Source organism: Trichomycterus rosablanca, chromosome 10, assembly GCF_030014385.1.
Source record: "Trichomycterus rosablanca isolate fTriRos1 chromosome 10, fTriRos1.hap1, whole genome shotgun sequence".
Lineage (NCBI taxonomy): Eukaryota > Metazoa > Chordata > Actinopteri > Siluriformes > Trichomycteridae > Trichomycterus > Trichomycterus rosablanca.
Window position 1 is genome coordinate 36,341,872 of NC_085997.1, and position 25,163 is coordinate 36,367,034.

The 25,163-nt window shown below is 42.3% G+C and overlaps 2 protein-coding genes across 2 annotated transcripts; both read right to left on the bottom strand.

Annotated features, from left to right (window-relative positions):
* Window positions 1–1,307: 1,307 nt before the first annotated feature.
* On the bottom strand, window positions 1,308–8,653 carry paqr4b (progestin and adipoQ receptor family member IVb). The gene is made up of 3 exons (XM_063003878.1): window positions 8,488–8,653; window positions 4,153–4,371; window positions 1,308–1,741 (listed from the first exon to the last, which is right to left on the bottom strand). Exons 1-3 carry the CDS (start codon window positions 8,651–8,653, stop codon window positions 1,308–1,310), a joined length of 819 nt encoding a protein of 272 aa, XP_062859948.1.
* Window positions 8,654–10,374: 1,721 nt separating this feature from the next.
* On the bottom strand, window positions 10,375–22,436 carry cmn (calymmin). Its single transcript, XM_063003879.1, has 14 exons — window positions 22,355–22,436; window positions 22,195–22,260; window positions 22,034–22,096; window positions 21,873–21,938; window positions 20,963–21,064; window positions 20,694–20,765; window positions 19,681–19,752; window positions 18,538–18,594; window positions 17,327–17,383; window positions 16,922–16,987; window positions 15,674–15,712; window positions 12,656–12,829; window positions 12,502–12,555; window positions 10,375–10,560 (listed from the first exon to the last, which is right to left on the bottom strand). Exons 3-14 carry the CDS (start codon window positions 22,071–22,073, stop codon window positions 10,556–10,558), a joined length of 804 nt encoding a protein of 267 aa, XP_062859949.1. The 5' UTR covers window positions 22,074–22,096; window positions 22,195–22,260; window positions 22,355–22,436; the 3' UTR covers window positions 10,375–10,555.
* Window positions 22,437–25,163: the final 2,727 nt, after the last annotated feature.

The window sequence follows — 25,163 nt, forward strand, 5'->3', positions numbered from 1 at the left end:
GAGGTCGTAATTGCACCAGTTATGAGGAACCCTGGTCCTGTGAACAACAGTTAATCGTTGTTCATGTGGCCTCCCGGCCGGATGGCAGAGCTGAGAGTCAATACGATGTATTCGAAATCCCAGCTCTGGTGTGCTAGTGTGTTTTACCGCTGCGCCACCTGAGTGGCAGTAGGTACACTGTTGTTGTGTTTGAATGCTTCACCTTTTCCCCTCCGAACATTTAAATTTTCGGCACTTAGCAGACGCTTACAATTATGACTGAACACAATTTTTTGAGGAATTGAGGGTTAAGGGCCTTGCTCAGGGGCCCAACAGTGGCAACCTGGCGGTAGCGGGGATTACTAGTCCAGTACCTTAACCACTGAGCTACCACTGCCCAAACATGCTCATGGTCATTGTGGCCAAATAACTGTCCAACTCTTTTGTAAGCATGGTGATGTAAAGCTGGCCTGACTGTGGACAGTGTGTGTTTGCTGTGTGTTTGCTGTGTGTTTCTGCTCATTCATAGTGAGCCTGTTTTTTAATGGTGTCTGATTATTCATACAAATTTCCTCTGAGGTGAATATTTGGGTTTGAAGGACCTTGACAAGGAGACGGGGCAGTTATAGCCTAGTGGTTAAGGTACTAGACTAGTCATTGAAAGGTCGCTGGTTCAAGCCCCACTGCTGTAAGGTTGCCACTGTTGGGCCCTTGAGCAAGGCCCTTAACCCTCAATTGCTTAAATAATACACTGTCACAGTACTATAAGTCGCTTTGGTTAAAAGCATCTGCTAAATCACTGCTCAGGCAGTGATAGCTCAGTGGTTAAGGTACTGGACTAGTAAACAGAAGGTTGCCGGTTCAAGCCCCGCTACCACCAAGTTGCCACTGTTGGGTCCCTGAGCAAGGCCCTTAACCCTCAATTGCTCATCGTGTTCAGCTCCTTGTGTAAGTCGCTTTGGATAAAAGCGTCTGCTAAATGCTGTAAATGTAAATGAGACCACTGTTCCACGTAAGCTCTCACTGTAATGCCTGTGGCTTGTTCCAATGGGTGCAGAAAAATTAGCTGTATTTATATGAGCACAGAGAAGTCACCAGCTCTGGTCATTCATAATCACTAACAAGAAATTTGGAGACAAAGCTGCAAAGTTAAATGTAGCCTCCTGAAACTTGACATTTATGTTTATTTATTTAGTTGTTTATTTGTTAGTTTATTTTTTGTGCAAAGAAGTATGTGTTCCAGTTGTTAAAATCATTAAAACCCAGTGACCGCCATGATACGTACACGTTTCCACACGGGTATGTAAACCTAGATCTTTTTATTCTCCTCAGTTCGTAGGGCACTCGTAGTCCTTCAGCCATGCGAAGTCCTCCTTGGTGCCCCAGTGCAGGAACACGATGGCCAGAACGACGGACACGTGCATGATCTGGTGGCTGTTGAAGCAGTAGTCGAAGGTACCGGGGCTGAAGCGCTCGGGTATCCGGAGCACGTTGACCAGGCCTCCTCCCGCCGCAAGCACTTCCATTATAAAGTAGAAGAAAAGCGACTTGGGGTTGCCCGTGCCGAACTCTAATAAGCGCAGTGCGAATAGGAAAATCCGGAATGCTGCCTGGTAGGCGAAGGAGCGAAGGCGCCGGCCGCTGGTCTTAGCCGTCAGGGCATCGTAGACGCCTCGACATGAGACGAGCAGATAGGTTAACATGACGGGATGCCGGGCGAAGGGCTGGCACAGGAGGGTGATGTGTACAATGGGCAGAGCTCCTGCAAATAAATAGAGAAGATTTTACATTTACATTTTCAGCATTTAGCAGACACCTTTATTCAAAGCGACTTACAGTACTGTGACAGTATACAGTCTAAGCATGTGAGGGTTAAGAGCCTTGCTCAATTGTCCAACCGCAGCAAGCTGGAGGTGGTGGGGCTTAAACCAGCGTCCTTCTGATTACTAGTCCAGTATCTTAACTGCAAGACTACTTTTTAAAAAAAGATTTCTGCTAGTTCACCAGCGCTGGGATTCTGAACTCTCTAGTTTAAATCTAGTGAGGCTTTATCACTTTCAGCGATGGACAGGGGTCAGCATGGGCACCCTGACTGGTCTGTGGCTGTGCTGCCCCATACAACTGTGATGCTCTGTGTATTCTGACACATTTCTATCAGAACCAGCATTAACTTCTTCAGCAGTTTGAGCTACAGAAGCTCGTCTGTTGGATCGGACCACACGAGCCAGCCTTTGCTCCCACGTGCATCAGTGAGCCTTGGCCGCCCATGACCCTGTCGCCGGTTTACCACTGTTCCTTCCTTGGACTTTTGATAGATACTGACCACTGCAGACCGGGAACACCCCACAAGAGCTGCAGTTTTGGAGATGCTCTAACCCAGTCGTCTAGCCATCACAATTTGGCCCTCGTCAAAATCGCTCAGATCCTCACGCTCGCCCATTTTTCCTGCTTCTAACATCAACTTTGAGGATAAAATGTTCACTTGATGCCTAATATAATATACCCCCCCCCCCCCCCCACTAACAAATGCCGTGATGAAGAGATAATCAGTGTTATTCACTTCACCTGTCAGTGCTCATAATGTTATGCCTGGTGCAAATATGCAAGTAATATAGTGTAGCACTGCTATTAAATTGGCCACTAGTCTGCTGAGTGGGAAAAGACTGGACTAAAAAGTGGACGGGGTCTTCAAAGCTGCGCAAGGACCCTGGTTAGTATCCTGAGGCGCCTGTACAGAAGTATGTCCATGTGCGAGACCAGCCTCACATGCCAATCCACCGAAGTACGAGCAAGTAAGAAGGGGGTCTGGCCAGGGCCGGCGCTAGGGGGGGGCTGAGGGGGGCATTGCCCCCCCAAATTGTGTCTTTGCCCCCCCAAGCACAATGCAAGCAACGGCTATTTTTAAAATTATCTCTGAACCAATCACAAAAATGCATTTTGTTTTACAGTGTGAAGATATTTCCTTGCTTATTCCTGATTGGCTCTTTGAGTCATATAAAAATCGGCAGACTGCCCCAAACAGTTCAGTTCGGCAGTATATGTTCTGTTAGTGTGAGCGAGAGGCAGGTATACTGGTAAACACTTTTTTTTTACAGAATTAGTATTCTTTTGTTTTCTTTATATTTTAATTTCCCAATAATATAAATATTCTCACTCATTCCTATTTCCACGTTTGAATATTCTCAGTCTGTGTGTAGGTACATTTGTCAGCTTTGACTTAAATTTGTATTAAAGCCTTTCAAGAAATAGAGTTGTTCTATTAGTAATGGCAATTTAATTAAGGGGGCGTATTAAAATGAAATACAATTATATAATCTTTTTTCTCCATTTACATAATCAACATGTATTTTTTAATCATTGGGTTTTAAGTTTAAGTTCGAAAACATGCATTTTTATTTCTTTACCTCATACATCACTTTAAGCCAGTATCAATAGCTTGGCTGTCATCATTCATGCACAAATCAAGCCTTGAATATATTTCTGGCTTCAAAAACATGACTATCAACATGCCCCCCATTAGGTTTTACTGCCCCCCCAAGCAAAGCAGTCCAGAACCGGGGCTGGGTCTGGCTAATATACCCTCCTCAGACATGATCGGGGTTCCCAGTACCGGAGAACAAATTGGCTAAACTAAATTGGGAGAAAAAGGGAAAAAACACCTGAATAAAATAGCAAAAATGTGAGTTCTGCAACTGTCTGTTTTCTGTGACTGAATGATTGGAAGAATATGGAGGGTCAAAAATATAGAAACGGCAACCAAGATGATCAATTTGGTGCTCATTTAAGAGCATGGCCTCTTAATTCCTTATTAGTGATTGACTGTCTACAGCTGGTGACTTGTGTCCATATAAATATGGCTAGTTTGATTGCACCTCATGTTCAGAGATTTTTTTTTTTTACAAACCAACAACAAAAAGGGTCTTTCATGAATTATAAGCTGCTGGATCATGGGTGTAAATGTCCACAGTCAAGCAAGCTTCAGTCGAGCTTTAAGGTGCAGATTTTGGAGCGAAGGCTTCATTCCATTTTTGAAAGACAGCCTCTAAACCCATGGTGATGTTAAGCTTGCTTGACTGTGAACACATGTTCGAACAGCTTCTTATTCATGCCAGACCTGTTTTATTTTGGTTGCTCCTCGTTGGTGTGATGTACCAGTTTTGACAGCGTCCTCACCCAGTGTGTTGACGAGGCAGATCCCGAACATGTCGAAGGACAGCAGGGCTGTGTAGACTGGAGCGCCACCTTGGTGATTCATGAAGATGTGATAGAGGCTGGAGCCGATGGTCGGGGAGAGGCAGGCGAGGTAGTGCACGACGCAAAGCCACCACTGGTCCACCTTGGACCATGGGATGCTGAGAGGCAGCAGAAGCAGGATGCAGACAAATGGGATTCCTAAAAAAAGGATGAAAAGGTGAAGGTGATGAGTTTTAAAAACAAAGCACGGCTAACACAGAGTCACCCCCTGCTGGTACTTGGTGGAGCCACCCTTATGAAATTCTTTAAGCTCTGCAGGGTGGTTGGTGGTGCGCAGAAATCTTTAGGTCTCATCATAGATGTTTCAGGGGCTCAGAACTGGGTCACTTTATGACATCACCTTGCTTCGTTTTAAACCTTGCAACCCTGATAAATGAATAAATATTTGAGCTCTAGTTACCCCACAACGTTTAGATACCAGGTGACCTACTGTATAGAACAGGGTTTTTAAACCCACATTTTGTCCATGATTTCTGCACACCTTCTGACCCAGGTAACACAAACAATTCATCAAAACGAAACACAGAACGAAATAATTAATAAAAATGGTGGCAGTGCCCAGTTGGCACAGCGGGAATTTCCACTAGCACACCAGCGCTGAGATTCTGAACACCTTGGTTCGAGTCTCGGCTCTGCTACCGGTCATCTGGGCGGCATCTAGCGGGCACAATTGACAGTGCCTGCAGCAGACAATAATTGGCCACCAAGTCTACTGGGTGCAAAAAGGCTGGACTAAGTCTGTGTGGTCTTCTAACACTGTGCAAGGACCCTGAGTAGCAGGCCCGAGGCCTGAAAAGAATGGACTGAGGGACTGTGCACATGCTGGAAGGGGCGTGGAGCAGGCGAATATACCCTCCTTGAATGCAGTCGGGATCCCCAGCAGCAGAAGACTAATTGGCTATGCTAAATTGGGAGAAAATGCATCAATAAATTTTTAAAAATTATGAAAATGGTGGCAATTTGGTCCCACTGCGGTTTACAAGATGTAACGTAAAAGCCTCCACAAGGAGGCGTTTGTGTACAAGCTTATTTTGTGTTTGTACCTGTTAAAATTAGTTGATTTAATTATTATTATACCACCCTGCAACCCATTTTTTGCCTCCCCTGGCCTACTGTATAGAGCAGTGGTCCCAAACCACCAGCCAAGGACTGGTACTGGTCCATGGGTCATTTATTACCGGGCCGCACAGAAAGAATAAATAATTTTTTTTAGTTTTATTGACAAGAACGCTCTGAACGATGTTGTATTTCAAAAAACTAGATCCGTTCCTCTTGACGCGCTTATCGCGTACCTATTTCAGTCACGTGATACCAAAATATTAAGCCCACAAGCTGCTAATGTCTCAGGGTTCCCAGTGATTCTCCATCATTGGTGAGTAGTATTGTTATGCACTTTGTGTTTTTTATTATGCTCATCGAATCATTTTATTTTAAATCCTCCCGTCCCCGCTGGTCCGTGAAATTATATCATATATGAAACCGGTCTGTGGTGCAAAAAAGGTTGGATACCGCTGGCACAGAGTGCTTGATTTGAGACACAGCCCAGAGTCCGAGCTTGGCACAGTGGATGATGTAAACTGGAGAATATTCAAAGGAACAGCTGCTGATGTAAATAAGAAAATTTGAATCTTTGGTCGGAGGTGATCTCACTCTCGGCCGGCCACGCTGGAGCTAATCTGGAGCTGGGGGTAATCTGGTACTGAAGGTAATCTCTCTGCCGTGTGGAAGCTGAACACTTTTAATCGCTCTAATGTGCTTAGGGTTTGTTGACGGTCCAAGGTCGGGGCGGTAGAACGTCTTCCAGGCGTCTCACTTCTAAACCAGGCTGTAATAATTAGGCGTGCTGGAGTCTCGTGCTACTCTCAGCAGAACTGACATTTTACTCTTAATAATTTCAACTAAATTTTTACACTAAGGTGGTTCTGACGGAAACCTGTTTACCCACCCAAGGTTGAATCCTGCGAGTCGAGACTGCTGTGCCAACAATGCAGCTCCTGCTAGATGTGACGGGTTCGGCGTGTTTGCACTGAAAATGTCCAGAACTCACAACAGACTTGATCACAGACTGGACTGAATAATAAAGAACTCCAATTGCTTGTTTATTAAATTTTAGTTTTAATTATTTTTGTGTACGTATTTTTTTCGGCCACCCGAGGAGGACAGAGGTCCCTGCTAACTCTGGTTCCTCTCAAGGTTCCTTCCTGTAATTTTAAGGGAGTTTTCCTGCCACTGTCGCCCTCGGTTTGCTCAACGGGGGTTTTGGGTCTGTCAGTCCTGGATTCTGTGAAGGTGCTTTGAGACAATGTCTGTTGTAAAAAGCGCTACACAAATAAACTTGACTTGTCTTGATGTTTGCAGGATGTTGAAAGGCTGAAAAAGGGGGAAGTGAGTACTCAGGTGACCTCTCATTTCATAAAAGCATGCTGGCATGGTTGGATTAGATATACTGTACAGTAGAACACAGTCATGGACAAATTTAGTATCTTCAATTCACCTCACTTGCACGTCTTTGGACTGTGGGAGGAAACCGGAGCACCCGGAGGAAACTCACGCAGACACGGGGAGAACATGCAAACTCCACACAGAAAGGACCCGGACCGCCCCACCTGGGGTTCGAACCCAGGACATTCTTGCTGTGAGGCGACAGTGTTACCCACTTAGCCACCATGCCGCCCTAAAATAAATATAAAGGGTGTAAAATGTAAATGCTTTGTCATCAGTTCCCTTAAATTATTTAAGTCATTATATACACTTACACAAAATTAAACATTTTTAACCAGTTATGGAATATTATTAATGTTTGAATGTGCAATACACACAAAAACAGATTTAACTTATTTCAAACATCTTTATTTACCTGACCTTGCTTATTGAGCATAACAATAACAATATTAATGACCAGTAGGCCTGCTCTGCCTGAAAAATATATGCATTGTTCATAACAAATTGCATATTACATTCTTTATAAAACTGGGTACCATAAAAGCAGCAGTGACATTATGTTGCCGTTATACTGCCAGCGGTGCCAGATGTTTCAGATTTGTTGTGTTTTTACCCTAGATCGCCCCACATGGTTTACACATCGTCTTGTTTTTCACGACGTCAAATGAGAAATGTGTCCATATATCGACTCTCCTCTTTCTCCCTGTTGACATTGTGGAGTTAACTTGGTTCCATGAGTAAAGAAAGTTCACAGGCTAGTCTGGTCTTCCCGGGTTTAGATCAAATGTGTGCAAGTGTGCTCTTAACGCGGTACTGCAAAAGATTAGTGCTGATTGGATGGCTAATCGGCTTGTCCCACCTCTCCTCATACGCTAAAGTAGTTCTGATTGGATCTCTTTCTAACTTGTCCCTACCTTCCACAAAACTAAATCAGTTATTGGATGTCGTCCTTGCCAAACTTTTTCGTCTCGTTTTTATTCGTTGACAAAAGTGTTGATTCATTTCGTCATAGTTTTTATCTTTTTTTGTAGTTTTTATTTAGTCATCGTCTCGTTTTCGTCATGAAAAAAAGGTTTGTTGACGAAAACTATGACGAAAATCATTCGTCAACGAAATTAACACTGGTGTGTGTGTCTGTAAAATGACGTATAGGTGGAACATGAAGGTCCTGCTTTAATTACAGGTGGTACCTCAGTCTAAAAAGTTTGCCTTTGTCTTAAAAGAATGCAAATGCAGTTCCACAAATGCAAATCTTTGCCTCCGACCGTGTTCTTAACCTTCCTGTAACAGGATCATTTCCAGGTTAAATGGAAGACGTGCACAGATTACTGCTAATCTGATTTAATATCGTTCACACACACACACACACCTTTATACACTACCTTATAGTATATCAAACTAGTACTGAAACCCTGTATGTATGTATAGCTGCATTCAATTACGCTAGCCCACCACAGCCTAGGCTCGAGATCAATATCACCCCCTGGCCGGTGGAGGAATACTGAGGGTGTAGTGTGGTCCTCTGTGCTTGCTTAGACCCTCTTTATCAATCATACGATAAGGCGTGTCATAGCCTGCACCCCCCACACACCTTCTAGGCTAGGCAGTACTCACAGATGTGCCCTGCATTTAGACTTACAAGCAATAATAATTCACACTCTATATTTAATAAAGCTAAATGATGTCCAGTTGAATCCTTACAAGTAAAATTAAGAGATAAAACAATCAAATGTTTGTGTGAAATGAAAAATTTCAATAAAAGATCAAAGAGAAGGAACACAGGTGCAGATGATGTCACAACACCCTCCTTACCGTGTGTGTAGATGTTTCCGGATTCGTTGTGCAGGTAGAAGAGACTCCGTAAGCATCCCGTAAAGGTGGACACGGGCCGATACCCGCTCAGGACGTACCTGTTGAACTGAAGGTGGGACGGGGAGCTCTTAAAGTCCAGAAGTTTTGGCACTGCGACAAATCCCATCGTTCAGCTGGGACCCTGACCACCTGTAGTGCAGCCAATAAAGCATCTACTGTCTGTCTAGAGGAGAAACCGGCAGCACGTAGTCCAGATCCTGGACCGACAGCATCTCACCTGGGCATCAGGTTGCCTGCAAATGCCGAGTCCTCCGCCACCATGGGGATTTACATTGTAGGATTAGGGTGTGTCTCACACTGACCTCTTCTTCCTGGGCTGACTGAGAGCTGATCCTGGACCTGAAGGAAACTGGCTTGCAGGTAAAAAAAACATTAGAGATACTTATTGTTATTCTTTATGGCCAAAAGTATTTGGACACCCCTCCTAATGATTTGATTGAGTTCAGGTGTTTCAGCAACACCAGTTACTAACAGGTGTATAAAATATATTTTATTAAATAAATGCTTTCAGCTTTGTGGCAACAGTTTGGGGAAGGTTCTTCCTTGCTCAAGCAAGGCTCTGTTCCTGTGAGAGTTTGGAATAGAGGAACCGCAGTGGTCTACACAATGCCCTGAACGTAGCTGGAATAGATATGACATTTTGCATTATGCAGACACCTTTTTCTTATTCCTATTTTTTCTCCTGATTTTAGCATCTTCCGCTGCTGGAGATCCCAATTGCGTTCGAGGAGGGTATATACAGTACCTCAATCCCTTCTACAGGCCCGTGCTTTGGTGGATTTGAACATAAGGCTCATCCACTTCTGCACAGGCGCCTTGGTCTACTAACCAGGGTCCTTGCACAGCATTTAAAGACCCCACCCACTTAGTTTAGCCTTTTCTCACCCAGCAGACTCGGTGGCCAATTTTGTCTGCTGCAGGCACTGTGAATTGTGCCCGCTAGATGGCGCCCAGTCGGTTGGTAGCAGAGCTGAGATTCGAACCGGGGTGTTCACAGTCTCAGTGCTGGTGTGCTAGCGGAGACTTTTATGCAAAGCAGCTTACACTGGTTACTGAATACAATGTATATTGTATTTAAGGTTAAGGGTCTTGCTCAGGGGTCCAACAGTGACCTGAACCAGCGACCTTCCGATCACAAGTCCAGTACCTTAACCACTGAGATAGCACTGCCAATTAGGATGTCCAACAAGTTTATACAAAGCATATGGAGCAACAAATGGACTACAGTCAGTAACTGTATACACACAAAATATATCTTTATGGTAGGTGTAGCTTATAAAATGATCACAATATTTATTTATTTATTAATTTATTAGGATTGTAACGACCTGCTGTTTTATACACTTTGGTTACATTCATGACAGGACAGGTAGTTACTGCTTACTTAAGATTCATCAGTTCAAATTTTTAAAGAACAATTAACCTGACTGCATGTCTTTGTACTGTGGGAGGAAACCGGAGCTCCCAGAGGAAACCCACACAGACACATGGAGAACCCAAACTGCTCCACCTGAGAATCGAACCCAGGACCTTCTTGCTGTGAGGTGACAGTGCTACCCAGTGCACCCCAGTGTTCTTAATAAAGAGCTCGGTGTGTGTATATTTTTGACTCAGCATTTCACACAGAAAATGATGTCCTGTACAACAAGTGTATGAAAATTTTATCTAAAAAGAAGAGTGAAAGCAGCTTTTATTTCTCTCCTTTTTATTATTAAAAACTGAACATTGTGTGAAATCAGTTCACTGCAACCAAAAAAATCATGTTGAATAAATTATTTTGCAAAATAAAAATACAAAACACAAAAAATAAAAAAGCATGATTTTTTCTGAGGTGATGACAGGTTTTAATCAAGTGTGTGTCAGAACATAAAATGTTTTACAGTCTTTAGTTCACGTCTGCTGAGAAAAACTGAAACATGAGTCCATAAAAGAAAGAAGCTGATAAATATACAATAATTACTTTTTTTTTTTTTTAAAGAAATGTTTATTCAGCACCTCATCTTCAGAATCAACCTGGAAAAAGAGAGAAGAAAGAAGAAAGGAAAACGTCTAAGTAAGATGATTTTTGCTAAAATACTGATTCGGTTTGGTGCATAAAATTCTACATTTGTTTCATCTGATCATTGAAATTTAACATGCGCCGGTTCTCTTTTTAGCAAAGGACTTGGGCGTGACTCGTGTTAATGGAAATGATTGTGGTGCATTTCATTGCTCTTTATGTGACTGTTGTTTCTGCTGATTTTGGGTCATCCTGCAACTTGTATTAAGTGACATTTGGATTCCCTCTTAATTTGATATGGCGCAATTTGATATGTTTTTACTACTGCTTTATCCTGGTCAGGGTCGCTGTGGGATTAATGTAGTAACAAACCTCAGACCTGAGACCTTTGTCCAACCCAGAAATAGCCAGTCGTGTTTGTATGTAGATGCCTGACTGGCCGATAGCACAGCTAAGCTTCAAACCCAGGATCCCAGTAGTAGCAGGCTAGCATAATTGACCTCTAATCTGATATGCGCTGGCTTACACGTATTTAAAATGTACAGTATATTTACAGTATTAAAAATATATATTTCATATAGCAGTTTGGGGAAGGGCCTTTTCTGTTTCAGCATGACTATAGATATGAAGACACAGCAGTCTGACTGCAACTCCACTTAAGAACTTTAAGATAAATTGGAACTCTGCCCGTGATTCAGGCGTTTTCACCCAACAAGTACGTGACCTTATTACTGAATGGGCAGAAAATCCCACAGACACATTCCAAAATCTTGTTGAAAGCCTTCCCAGAGGAGTGAAAGCTGTTGGCCGCACTTTCTAAAAAGCTTTTCAAAGCAGATAAATCTAGCAATTGAGGCAGAAAACGACATTTGCAGAACGTTAAAACAATATTTCCCTGTTTCTAAAGACAACTGAATTTAGCTAAAATGTGTTAGCAATGCTAGCTTGGGCGAAACCCGAATGACTTTATATTAACTGTGTACCATTTAGGATTCAGCACTACTGTCCTCGACTGTAGTGTGCACTTACGATGGCGTATTAGGGCCACTTTAAAGAAAAATATTTTTTTAAGTTTCGATTTTGAGAATAAAGTCAAAATAATTACGAGATTAAAGTCAAAATATTATGGCCATAGCAACCTCCTTGTGTTAAATGAGGGTTGTACATGATTTGTTATCAACGGTTTCATATCAGTTTCACAAATAAAGAAATCCCCGATCTCCTGTAATATCAGCACCAGTTTGTTATTAGTATGAAGACAATGAAACAGCTTTGTAATAAACTGGGTTTATTTAGAAGAACGTGCGCCACCGGTGCGCTCGGGGTCTGTGCCATCAGCAGTACTTTAACCGAGCCTTATGGACTCGTACGATAAACTAAAGCCGTATGGCATCGCTATAAATAATTACATCGAGGGGTTTAGTCGTCATGTGGATGGGAGTGTTCAATGCAAACAGCCACCCACAAATAATCGCGGGTTATTGGATAACCACAATAACACTCATTATAAGCTGCCCTCGGCGCTTGCATGCCGATTCAGGTACAGGAGACTCGTGCTTCTCTGGACTGACAAGCCTATGACGGCTGCTCACTCTTTGGCCATAACATTTCCACTTTATTCTCATAATCATTTTGACTTTAATCTCAAAATAATTTTGACTTTATTCTCATAACATTTCGACTTTATTCTCAAACTATTTTGAGTTTAATCTCAAAATCAAAATTTATAAGACTATATTCTCAAAAACAAAACTTAAAAATATTTTTTACAGTGGCCCTAATATGCCGTCGTAGTGCACTAGACCTTGAATAACTGTTTCCTTGAAGCAACAGACTGTAATTTTTGTCGATTTGAAGATCTCTGGTATAATTGTGTTAGAGCAAATCCAAATATCATTCATTTAGTTCTATTTTACATTTTTGGCTAAACTAAAGTGATCCACTGTCTGAGGTACCTTGATATCCTTTCGCGAAGAATCCTTTCAGGCTGTGTTGGCCCTCATTTCCTCCTGCACAGAGAGAGAATAATAAACACTCACTGACTGCTATAAAAAGCAGAATTAGCCTTAAAAAACATCACAGATCAGATAATTGATTAAAAATCTGAACCTGTCCAGGATTTAGTCTGCGGCTGCAGTTGGACTTGGAGCTGATGCTGAACTTGGATCTGCTGTGGCGTCGCTGCCCGAGGGTACGCAGCTAACGGAGAGAGGGCGGGGTTTCCCAAAGACTGCAAAGGGATCAGGGAGGGCTCGGCAGTGGGAGCGGAGGGGTACGAGATGGCTTGTGGAAGGGAGAGAAGAACGGAAATTAGCTCAATTTTTGCAAATGACACAAAGATTCTAGTCGTTGTTCTGATTCGTCTAAACGCTGGTGTTAGCATCTCTCTGCTTCTTATTGTTTAGCAAAGGAGTTTAGTGTGTACAGGCTGTAGGAATGTGGTTCTAAGTGTAACTGCTGTTCCTGCTGCTGTCAGGTCATCCTGCAATGATTTTTTTTCTTTTTGCATTTTTCCCAATTTTCCTCCCAATCTGGTCATATCCAATTACCCGATTGCGTTGCGCTTCCTCTCTACTGATGTTGATCTCCACTGCTGATTGAGGAGAGCGAGACTGATATTTCTATTGTGTGTTTTACGTTTTTCTTTTGTTCTTTAGTTCTAAATGTGAGCGGGCAGTTATAAAAAATTAATCATCATTGAATGCTAGTTATACCACGTATGACCTGTGTGTGACAAATAAACTTTTGAAAGGAGAGAAGCCGGTACAGCAGTAAAACACGCTAGCACATTTTGAACTGATCAGCCATAACATTAAAACCACCTTCTGGTTTCTACACTCACTGTCCATTTTATCAGCTCCACTTACCATATAGAAGCACTTTGTAGTTCTACAATTACTGACTGTAGTCCATCTGTTTCTCTGCATGCTTTGTTAGCTCCCTTTCACCCTGTTCTTCAATGGTCAGGACCCCCACAGGACCACCACAGAGCAGGTATTATTTAGGTGGTGGATCATTCTCAGCACTGCAGTGACACTGACATGGTGGTGGTGTGTTAGTGTGTGTTGTGCTGGTATGAGTGGATCAGACACAGCAGCGCTGCTGGAGTTTTTAAATACCGTGTCCACTCACTGTCCACTCTATTAGACACTCCTAACTAGTTGGTCCACCTTGTAGATGTAAAGTCAGAGACGATCGCTCATCTATTGCTGCTGTTTGAGTCGCTCATCTTCTAGACCTTCATCAGTGGTCACAGGACGCTGCCCACGGGGCGCTGTTGGCTGGATATATTTGGTTGGTGGACTATTCTCAGTCCAGCAGGAACAGTGAGGTTTTTAAAAACTCCAGCAGCGCTGCTGTGTCTGATCCATTCATACCAGCACAACACACACTAACACACCACCACCATGTCAGTGTCACTGCAGTGCTGAGAATGATCCACCACCTAACTAATACCTGCTCTGTGGGGGTCCTGACCATTGAAGAACAGGGTGAAAGGGAGCTAACAAAGCATGTATAGAAACAGATGGACTACAGTCAGTAATTGTAGAACTACAAAGTGCTTTTATATGGTAAGTGGAGCTGATAAAATGGACAGTGAGTGTAGAAACAAGGAGGTGGATTTAATGTTATGGCTGATTAGTGTGTATATACAGGGGTTGGACAAAATAACTGAAACACCTGGTTTTAGACCACAATAATTTATTAGTATGGTGTAGGGCCTCCTTTTGCGGCCAATACAGCGTCAATTCGTCTTGGAAATGACATATACAAGTCCTGCACAGTGGTCAGAGATATTTTAAGCCATTCTTCTTGCAGGATAGTGGCCAGGTCACTACGTGATGCTGGTGGAGGAAAACGTTTCCTGACTCGCTTCTCCAAAACACCCCAAAGTGGCTCAATAATATTTAGATCTGTTGACTGTGCAGGCCATGGGAGATGTTCAACTTCACTTTCATGTTCATCAAACCAATCTTTCACCAGTCTTGCTGTCTGTATTGGTGCATTGTCATCCTGATACACGGCACCGCCATTGGATGCACATGGTCCTCCAGAATGGTTCGGTAGTCCTTGGCAGTGACGCGCCCATCTAGCACAAGTATTGGGCCAAGGGAATGCCATGATATGGCAGCCCAAACCATCACTGATCCACCCCCATGCTTCACTCTGGGCATGCAACAGTCTGGGTGGTACGCTTCTTTGGGGCTTCTCCACACCGTAACTCTCCCGGATGTGGGGAAAACAGTAAAGGTGGACTCAACAGAGAACAATACATGTTTCACATTGTCCACAGCCCAAGATTTGCGCTCCTTGCACCATTGAAACCGACGTTTGGCATTGGCACGAGTGACCAAAGGTTTGGCTATAGCAGCCCGGCCGTGTATATTGACCCTGTGCAGCTCCCGACGGACAGTTCTGGTGGAAACAGGAGAGTTGAGGTGCACATTTAATTCTGCCGTGATTTGGGCAGCCGTGGTTTTATGTTTTTTGGATACAATCCGGGTTAGCACCCGAACATCCCTTTCAGACAGCTTCCTCTTGCGTCCACAGTTAATCCTGTTGGATGTGGTTTGTCCTTCTTTGTGGTATGCTGACATTACCCTGGATACCGTGGCTCTTGATACATCACAAAGACTTGCTGTCTTGGTCACAGATGCGCCAGCAAGACGTGCACCAACAATTTGTCCTCTTTTGAACTCTGGTATGTCACCCATAATGTTGTGTGCATTGCAATATTTTGAGCAAAACTGTGCTCTTACCCTGCTAATTGAACCGTCACACTCTGCTCTTACTGGTGCAATGTGCAATTAATGAAGATTGGCCACCAGACTGGTCCAATTTAGCCATGAAACCTCCCACACTAAAATGACAGGTGTTTCAGTTATTTTGTCCAACCCCTGTATATATATAAAATGAGAGAGTGAAAATAAAAATTCTCGCAGCATTGTGGTTAAATTTTGTTGCATTTTCCACCTTGAAAAATCTTTTAGCAATTTGCACAATGGAAACTAGAGGGCGAGGCCATGCAAGCACCTTCACCTTCTCTTTTAGAAACATGTCTTCAGTAAACTTGTCTTAATGTTTGATTCTTCAAGTCCAGGAATGATTTTGAAATGAATGATTTACCTTCAGCCTGCACTCCTCCTTTAACGTAGCTGACCGGTCCTGTAGGAACCACAAAACCACAGACATTAACATTTGTTACAAACATAATTCCTATAATATAAACATATAAAACTATTAAAGGTGCAATAAACAGGATTCTCACAATAAAACAGTATAAACTTGTTTACATGGCTAGTGTACACAACCTTTTAATCACAAACGTTTTTATTTATCTGCTTTAGTACTAATGACAGTGTTTATCTGTGGTAGTTTCCTCTCTAACCAGAGGGGGCGCTCCAACAATGACATCCACACAGAATCAGAACATCTTTTTCGTATAACTATAAACATCTTTATTTATATACATTTTATATAATTTTATATAAATATCTTTATTGTACAACTATAAAGTTGTAGATATAGAATGCTTTACTTGTCATATATACTGATACAGATGTAGACAGTACGACGACATTTTTTCCTTGAATATCCCAGTTTGTTTGAAAGCTGGGGTCAGAGCGCAGGGTCAACCATCGTACGGCGCCCAGACAGGGTTAAGGACCTTGCTCAAGGGCCCAACAGTGGCTGCATGGCAGAGCTGGGATTCGAACTCCCAACCTTTCAGATGATAGCCCACAGCTCTACCCACAAGACTACCACTGTCCCTGTAAGTTGTGATTTTAGCTGAAGTATTATTCAATCATTTTAGTATGTGAAGCCTCCTGAATGCTACAATTATACGGTATATTTACAAGCAGTGAGCAGTTATTGTGCAATAATTATTTTATTTATTAATTATTATTTATTTTACTGAATGTCATTTGTCACAAAGCGGCACTGGCGCCCCGTCCATGGTGTTACTGTGTGCCTTGCGCCCATTGGAAACCTGGGATAGGCTCCAGCAGCCAATCGTTGTTCATGCAGCCGCCCAGCCCAGTCGGAAAGGCAGAGCTGAGATTCGATACGATGTATTCGAAACCCCAACTCTGGTGTGCTAGCGTACTTTACCGCTGCGCCTGAGCGGCGAGCATTTTTATATAAAAAACATCTTTACCCAAAGAAAGAACTTTCAAAGAAAGTTGGGGCTGCAGGTTAGATGCAGTTTTTCGTACACGGTCATGTACAGGTGTTATTTTTTTTAGGTTTTACCTTAATAACTTGAGTGATTTTTGTAAATATCTCCACAGCCTCAGCAAATTCTTAATTTATTACCTGCAATATAATCGAATTTGCATAAGAATAATAAAATAAGGAATTTAATAACTGTACCACTGCTCTCCTCTCCAGCTCCATTTACTAGGGGGGAAAAAGACTGAGTGGGCACTTTACCTTCTCCTAATACACACACACACACACACACACACACACACACAGAGTTATTAAACATACAAAAATCTAAAGACATTATTTATTAGAAGTTACTATATACTCAGTAAGGCCAAATGTATGTAGACACCAATTCCAAAACACAGACTCACATGCCATTTGCATCTACAGTATAACAGCTTCCACTCATCTGGAAAGTTTTATCACAAATATGGAAAGTGTCTGTGGGAATTTGTGCTCATTCAGTCATCAGACACCGAGGTCACATGAGAATGAACCGTCTGAAATCAATAGTTGGTGTCCACATGCTTTTGGCCATGTGATGTATGTTTATAAATGATTACTGACCAAACTGATTGACTCCATCAATAGCAGGACTGGAGGGCAGAGCTTTATAAGGCTGCACTGCTGGGTAGAGTAGGAATTGAAAGTATTAACGGTTATATTGGCAACACACACACAGACACACACATTATTTTAACAACACTGCTTGATTATTCAAAACCACACCCTTTTCACTATGCAGTGTAAAACGTGTAAAACTCAGTGCAACAGAGCATACTAAAGGAATTCTAATGCACTGTATCACTTGAGGGTTTGTAGTGAATGTGGTGTGGATTGGGACACGTCCACAGTGGACTGATAATGGTAAGCTGGGTGTGATGGCCTTTATAGTAAACAGGGTTTGTGGTTTAGGACACAACCATAGTGAACCAATAGTATTTGTAATAGTGAATAGTTGGTCTATATATGTGGTTTAGGACATGTCCATAGTGTACTGATGATGTTGAGTTGTGTGGATTGGGACACGTTCATCATGGACTGATGAAGGTATATGATGGCGTTTATACATCCTAAAGTGAATAATAATAAAGTAAAATATGGTTTGGAAAACATACACAGATGACTACCACATAAACCCAATTATCAGTCTGAGACACTTGCACATTAGACTCATGGTGAGATATTTGTGACTTGTGTTTATGTGTCCTGTGTAAGTGGATTGGGACACAACCATAGGGACACAGCCATATAAACACCATCACATTAATCGTCAGTTTACTATGGTTGTGTACCAAACCACACACTATATTCCATATAAATAAGCCATATAAACACCATCATAAATATATGGCCTATATACATGGAATATAATGTGTGATTTGGGACACAGCTATAGTGGACTGACGATATTTATGATGGTGTCTATATGGTCAATATATGGAATAAAGAGTGTGGTTTGGGACACAACCATAGTGGAGATGGTGTCTACATGGTCTATATATGGAATATAGAGTGTGGTTTGGCACACATCCATAGTGGACTGACCATATTTATATGGTCTATAGATGGAATGGAATGTGTGATTTACATTTACAGACATATTGGATTGATGATATTTATGATGGTGTTTATATGGTCTATAGATGGAATATAGTGTGTGGTTTGGGACACACCCACAGTCACATTAAAGTAGTTTTTAATGAACAAACTGTAAGGAACTAAATCCAATAATGAAGTAGGAAGTCATACAGAATCGAGTTGTGCATGTTTCGTACCTGGCTGATTGACGATTTGACCATCAGTCTGTGGTTGGAAGGGCAGTGCTGGATTTCCTAGAAGAAGAATAAGACTACATGTTGTGTACTGCTGATTTATGCATGTTGGAAAGGTGGCAACATCAAGTATGCAAGTACACGACTAGGCAGGGGTGCCAATGCAAATCAGTAAGGAAATAAGTTGGTATTTTGGTTAGTGGCCACTTGCAAAGTTGCTGACCACATTCCACCTCATCTCTTCTCTCTGCTGGTGCACGTTTGTATGTTGTGTGCAGGGTTGGACACATACTAATATGTTCATGATCCTTAATACTGGTAATGTTTTTCTATAATAGTATCATTTCAAGCAAACTTAAGTTTATTACTGACATGCATGTTGCAGCCATGTGTATATACATTAAATCTAGATGTAAGTGTAGTAACGTCCTTTAATTTCTCACTATCAAGGGACAAGTGTGAAACAAATAATCTATAGTGGTTTAATAAAAAATTACACTTTGCTGGCACAGCTTTCGAGATCCCAGGAAAATTCCATAGTGGACTGACAATATTTATGACTGTGTTTATATGGTCTATATGGAATATAGCGTGTGGTTTGGGACACAATTTTTATGCACTTGGTTGGCACACTGGTCCAACACTGTTGAGCATTCGAGAACTCAGCTATGCTATCAACCTGGCCAGGCATCAAACAGACACAATTGGTCGTGTCTGATGGAGGGAAGATCGGACCTCCAGGACTGGTCTGGGCACTGATACGGGTGTGGGGAGTCACATGGAGCATAGTGACTGTGTTGGGAGTGGGTTCAGCTCTATGTGGGAGCCCGTCCCTGGCAGGTGATAAGAAGAGCCAGAGACTGCGCCATGTGGGAGGGGGTGCGTGATAGTCTGTGGCTCTCCTTGGCCAGAATGGAGGTGGTGAAAGTAGCAGTGGGAGTGCGATTATGAATTAGAAATGAGTACATTGTGCAACTCCATCCAGCAGAATGGATAATGTATGTAATTATGTAAAAACTATTAGTTACCGCTTGTTAAAATAGGCGTCTATGTACTTTGTTGACATGTGCAGAATATATTCAGATGTGTTTGTTTTGTAAATGTGTAAAAATTACAAACAAATACAAGTTATAAAGAAGTATTTACCGTATTTGCTGGCAGACTTGGCATCACCACCGAGACTCACAGGCTCTGGGACATAAGGTACGGCAGGCTGGTCTAAAAATACAACATATATTTTATTTCGGCTTAAAAATATCGGCAACATATATTTTATTTATACATGCTTTTGGAAGCACCTGTTTGATTACAAAGGCACATGTGATGGTCAGAGATGTTAGATGTTGGGCCGATGGTGCTTAGTAGCACGTAATTCATGTGTTGATTGACTGGGCAACTGGTATGTTTGCACCAAAAATGTCCAGAACTCACTACAGACTTAATCACTTGAATGATTCTCCAGGCCACCTGAGGAGGATGGAGGTATCGGTTGAGTCTGGTTCCTCTCAAGGTTTTTCCTGGCACTGTCGCCCTTAACTTGCTCAACAGGGGTTTTTTGGTCTGTCGGTCCTGGATACTGTGAAGTTGCTTTGAGACAATGTCTGTTGTAAAAAGTGCTACCCAAATAAACTTGACGAGATATCCATATAGACTTGACGTGCTATAAGTGCCAAACTGTTACGGCCAGACGACTAGATTAAACCCCCATGAACCACCATGACCCACTGACTGGTTGTTGGGTGACCAGGACTCACTGATGCCAGACAACACGAAGACTGCCAGCAGAACAGTTTAATCCTGGTGATGAGGTGAAGGTATACCAACACAGTCCATCAAACCCATTGGTGTACAAACAAAGCTGCATAGTCACAGGCCAGTCAAAGTGCCCCTTCTAACTTCTGTCCACTGTTGAAAGCACCTACAATGGGCACGCAGGCATCAGAACTGGGCGTTGGTCACCCAGTCTGGCCAAGGTTCACTTCACAACGTATAGCTAAAAGGACCTGTTCAATGTAATGGTCTGGTACCAGATACCACTGGTCATTTTCAGAGGTTGTTCAGAAGCATATTAGATGGGTGGTCATGATGTTTGGACTCATGTGTGTATTCACATAATTACAACTCATGTACATGTGTTATGTATGAATGAACAGGATTACCATATTTGCCAGAGGTTTTGGTCTCGCTGCCAGGGCCAAGAGGCTGGCCACCGTACGGAAATCCTCCCATACCTAAAGAGACAGAAAAAGTCCTTCAATCTTAGTGAAACATTTTATATTTAAACTACATTTCTAAAAGTTTGTGGACACCTGACACCCCCTCCCCTTGTGGCCCTGCACCTACATGCCATCTACTTACATATGTGGAAATGTGACAATGCTTTAAATATAAACATAAATATAAAGATGATCATGTGATGTGATTGTACCATATTTCCCAGCGGATCTGGGATCCACGTTGAGTCCGAGGGGTTTAGGATTGTAGTTTCCAGTTTTGGGACCATAGTAAGGCTGTGCTGGGTAGAGGTTTCCTGAAAAACAAATAATTATGATATGTTTATAGACAGGTTTTCATGTGCAAAGCAGCTGTAGGTGTATAAAAGCATGTTATATAAGACATACACTATATGGGCAAAAGTATGTGGACACACCTCTTGATTACTGTGTTTAACTGTTTCAGCAAGGTTGTTGTGGATGAATTTTAATGGGCTGCACAGAAGCATTAAAACAAAGCCGCCTACCCAACTGAACACTCACTTACTCACTCACTTTCTTAACCGCGTATTGCTGGAGCCTATTCCAGCTTTTCAATGGGCGCAAGGCACACAGTAACACCCTGGACAGAGCGTGAGTCCATCGCCGGGCAGACACACACACACACCCATTCACCTATAGGGCAATTTAGTATCTCCAATTAACCTGACTGCATGTTTTTGGACTGTGGGAGGAAACCGCAGCTCCCGGAGGAAACCCACACAGACACGGGGAGAACATGCAAACTCCACACAGAAAGGACCCAGACCGCTCCACTTGGGAATCGAACCCAGGACCCTCTTGCTGTGAGGCAACAGTGCTACCCACAGAGCCACTGTGTCACCCCCCAACTGAACACACATTAAATAAATTATGCCTTTTATCAGAATCCACAAATTCCCACAGACACACTCTAAAGTCTTGTGGAAAGCTTTGCTAGAAGAGTAGAGTCCGACCACAATTCCATATTAGTAGAGGACTATATTATTAATGGCATGTTTTTTTTAACAAGAAGGAACCAGCATATAGTTAATTTCCACATACTTTTAACCATATAGCATCTATAATAAAAATAAAAAAACACACCGTATTGTGCATATGGATCAGAGTTGTATCCAGTGGGTGAGCTGCCAAAATGAAGGCCACCAATACCTATCCAGAAAACAAAGAGAGAAAAAGGTCATCCCAAGCAAATTTCCTGCTAATGTACCACTTAATGTTTTAAAAAGTGAGTTTTTCTAGTTTACCATATCTGACTTGAGGTTTTCCTTCAGAGCCGAATCCCATTTGCTGAGCACCGTACGGCCCACCTATCAAAGTACCCAGATTGAGATAAATATCTAAAGTTCTACAAATACAAAAAAAAAAAAAAAGAGTCATATTTGATATATTAAATAAACCAACGTACCATAAACGCCTCCAGATTTCACTTCAGGATTGAGTCCAGCAGTCTGGGGTTCGAACTGGCTTCCTCCTGTTTAAAAACATGGATCAGACTCAGATTCCTGCCATAAAACCCACACAAATACACAAATGCAACATGTACTTCATTCATATTCAGATTTTACCATCCAGTCCAGCGGGGACGATGGGGGCACCGTTGTATGGTAGCTGTCCAATTCCTCCTACACAAAACACACAAACAGGTTTAATCACAATAATGAACTGTAACATTACAGACCATCTACACCGATCAGCCATACCATTAAAACCACCTCCGTGTTTCTACACTCACTGTCCATTTTATCAGCTCCACTTACCATATAAAAGCACTTTGTAGTTCTACAATTACTGACTGTAGTCCATCTGTTTCTCTGCATGCTTTGTTAGCCCCCTTTTACCCTGTTCTTCAATGGTCAGGACCCCCACAGAGCAGGTATTATTTAGGTGGTGGATCATTCTTAGCACTGCAGTAACACTGACATGGTGGTGGTGTGTTAGTGTGTGTTGTGCTGGTATGAGTGGATCAGACACAGCAGCGCTGCTGGAAGTTTTAAACACTTCACTGTCACTGCTGGACTGAGTCCACCAACCAAAAACATCCAGCCAACAGCGCCCCATGGGCAGAGTCCTGTGACCACTGATGAAGGTCTAGAAGATGAGCGACTCAAACAGCAGCAATAGATGAGCGATCGTCTCTGACTTTACATCTACAAGGTGGACCAACTAGGTAGGAGTGTCTAATAGAGTGGACAGTGAGTGGACACGGTATTTAAAAACTCCAGCAGCGCTGCTGTGTCTGATCCACTCATACCAGCACAACACACACTAACACACCACCAACATGTCAGTGTCACTGCAGTGCTGAGAATGATCCACCACCTAAATAATACCTGCTCTGTGGTGGTCCTGTGGGGGTCCTGACCATTGAAGAACAGGGTGAAAGGGAGCTAACAAAGCATGCAGAGAAACAGATGGACTACAGTCAGTAATTGTAGAACTACAAAGTGCTTCTATATGGTAAGTGGAGCTGATAAAATGGACAGTGAGTGTAGAAACAAGGAGGTGGTTTTAATGTTATGGCTGATCGGTGTAATTCAATAAACTATAGTACAAAGAAATTGGATTTAGATTTTGTTTCTCTCTTTTGTTTGATGATAAGTTGAAGTCAGCGTTCTGTGCAGGCCTTTAAAATCTAAATTATGTTTAGAATTGATTTTATACACCTGAACTTTAATAATCAGGAGTGGGTTCACATACTTTTGGCCCTATAGTGTTTTGACACTGCGTTTGCTTTATCGGCAGTGTGGGCTTCTATCACCATCTAGTGGCTGAGAGTGGAATTGCATAACATTTGGCATAATACTGCACTTTATGTGACATTTTACGGTAAATTCCTACATCTGCAGTTTTGCCATGATTCCCTAATATATTGTTTTATTGTTTATCTAGTCATCTTAAAGTTGTTAAAAAAAAAACAAATACTCTACTATTTACTAATGAGCCGAACATAATGACCACCTGGCTAATATGCTAATTCAGCTCTGACCCAGTGATGTATGAATTCTGAAGATTTTTGTGGTATTAGAATCCAAAACAGGATTCAGTTTCAATATGTGGCAAAATGGATTGTCTATAGTGCATCCTGGTGCCATCTCTGAGGGACAGTGGTAGCCTAGTGGGTTGAGCTTTGGGCTATCAACCGGAAGATTGGCGGTTCAAATCCAGGCTCTGCTATGCAGCCACTGTTGGGTCCTTGAGCAAGACCCTTAACCCTGTCTGCTCCAGGGGCGCCGTACGATGGCTGACCCTGCGCTCTGACCCCAGCTTCCAAACGAGCTGGGATATGCGAAGAAAGAATTTCATTGTACTGTACACATGTATATATGAGAAATAAAGAATATCTTCTTAACCAGATAAACAAAACACAATGGTCGGAATTGGGGTTAGCGTGGGTCTGCACTTACACGGGCCTGTACACAGAAGGTTTGGATTAAACAGCATGTTTAACACATATTTTCGTCATTTCATGGCATGATCGGTATTATGTAAGAGTCTGCTTATTATATATTTACATTTTGGGTCAATTTTATAGTTTCATTTTTACTTATATGGCTGCGCGGTAGGTTAAAACTGTCCTTGTGTCGTCTTCTGTAAGAATTTCTTTTATGGTTTCAGGCGAGTGCACTTGTTGTCTTTCTTTTGTGGGGCGGCACGGTGGCTAAGTGGGTAGCACTGTCGCCTCACAGCAAGAAGGTCCTGGGTTTGATCACCAGGTGGGGCGGTCCGGGTCCTTTCTCTGTGGAGTTGGCATGTTCTCCCCATGTCTGCGTGGGTTTCCTCTGGGTGCTCCGGTTTCCTCCCACAGTCCAAAGACATGCAAGTGAGGTGAATTGGAGATACTAAATTGTCCACGACGGAGTTCGATATAACCATGATAAGTGATGAACCTTGTGTGATGAGTAACTAGTGTTCCTGTCATGAATGTAACCAAAGTGTAAAACATGACGTTAAAACCCTAGTAAACAAACAAATCTTTCTTTTGTGTATATTGGGATGATCGGCTGTGTGTTGTGACACATTCACAGTCACCAGGATTGAAATGATTTGAGCAATTTAAGCCACATTAGCTCTTCCTTTGGTCCATATCAGAAACCATAGCCTTCATCCTCAGGGCCTGTTTGTGGTTCACTCGGGGCTGTGAGCACTCCTTGCTGTTTTGGGGATGGTTAAAAAGTCTTGGTTCATCACTGTGGTTATTATAGCTGCTATGCTGAGAAAAGCTACCAGTCAGAATTAGGTTTCATGATCTGAAGTTCTTTCTGGGGGAAAACAAACGTGTGACTTGTTATAATAACAATAATGTATTTGCATTGGCAGGGATTACTTAGTGTATTTTATCTGCTACTTTTTTAAATTGCTTATTTATTATTTTTT

Coding starts and splice junctions, on each gene's coding strand:
- paqr4b (XM_063003878.1), bottom strand. CDS start 8,653: ATGGGATTTGTCGCAGTGCCAAAACTTCTGGACTTTAAGAGCTCCCCG. Junction 4,372..8,487: donor CGGAAACATCTACACACACG/GTAAGGAGGGTG, acceptor TCCTTTTTTTAG/GAATCCCATTTGTCTGCATC. Junction 1,742..4,152: donor CTGCCTCGTCAACACACTGG/GTGAGGACGCTG, acceptor ATTTATTTGCAG/GAGCTCTGCCCATTGTACAC.
- cmn (XM_063003879.1), bottom strand. CDS start 22,073: ATGGGATTCGGCTCTGAAGGAAAACCTCAAGTCAGATATG. Junction 21,939..22,033: donor AAAACCTCAAGTCAGATATG/GTAAACTAGAAA, acceptor TTTTCTGGATAG/GTATTGGTGGCCTTCATTTT. Junction 16,988..17,326: donor TGATGGAGTCAATCAGTTTG/GTCAGTAATCAT, acceptor TGTGTGTATTAG/GAGAAGGTAAAGTGCCCACT.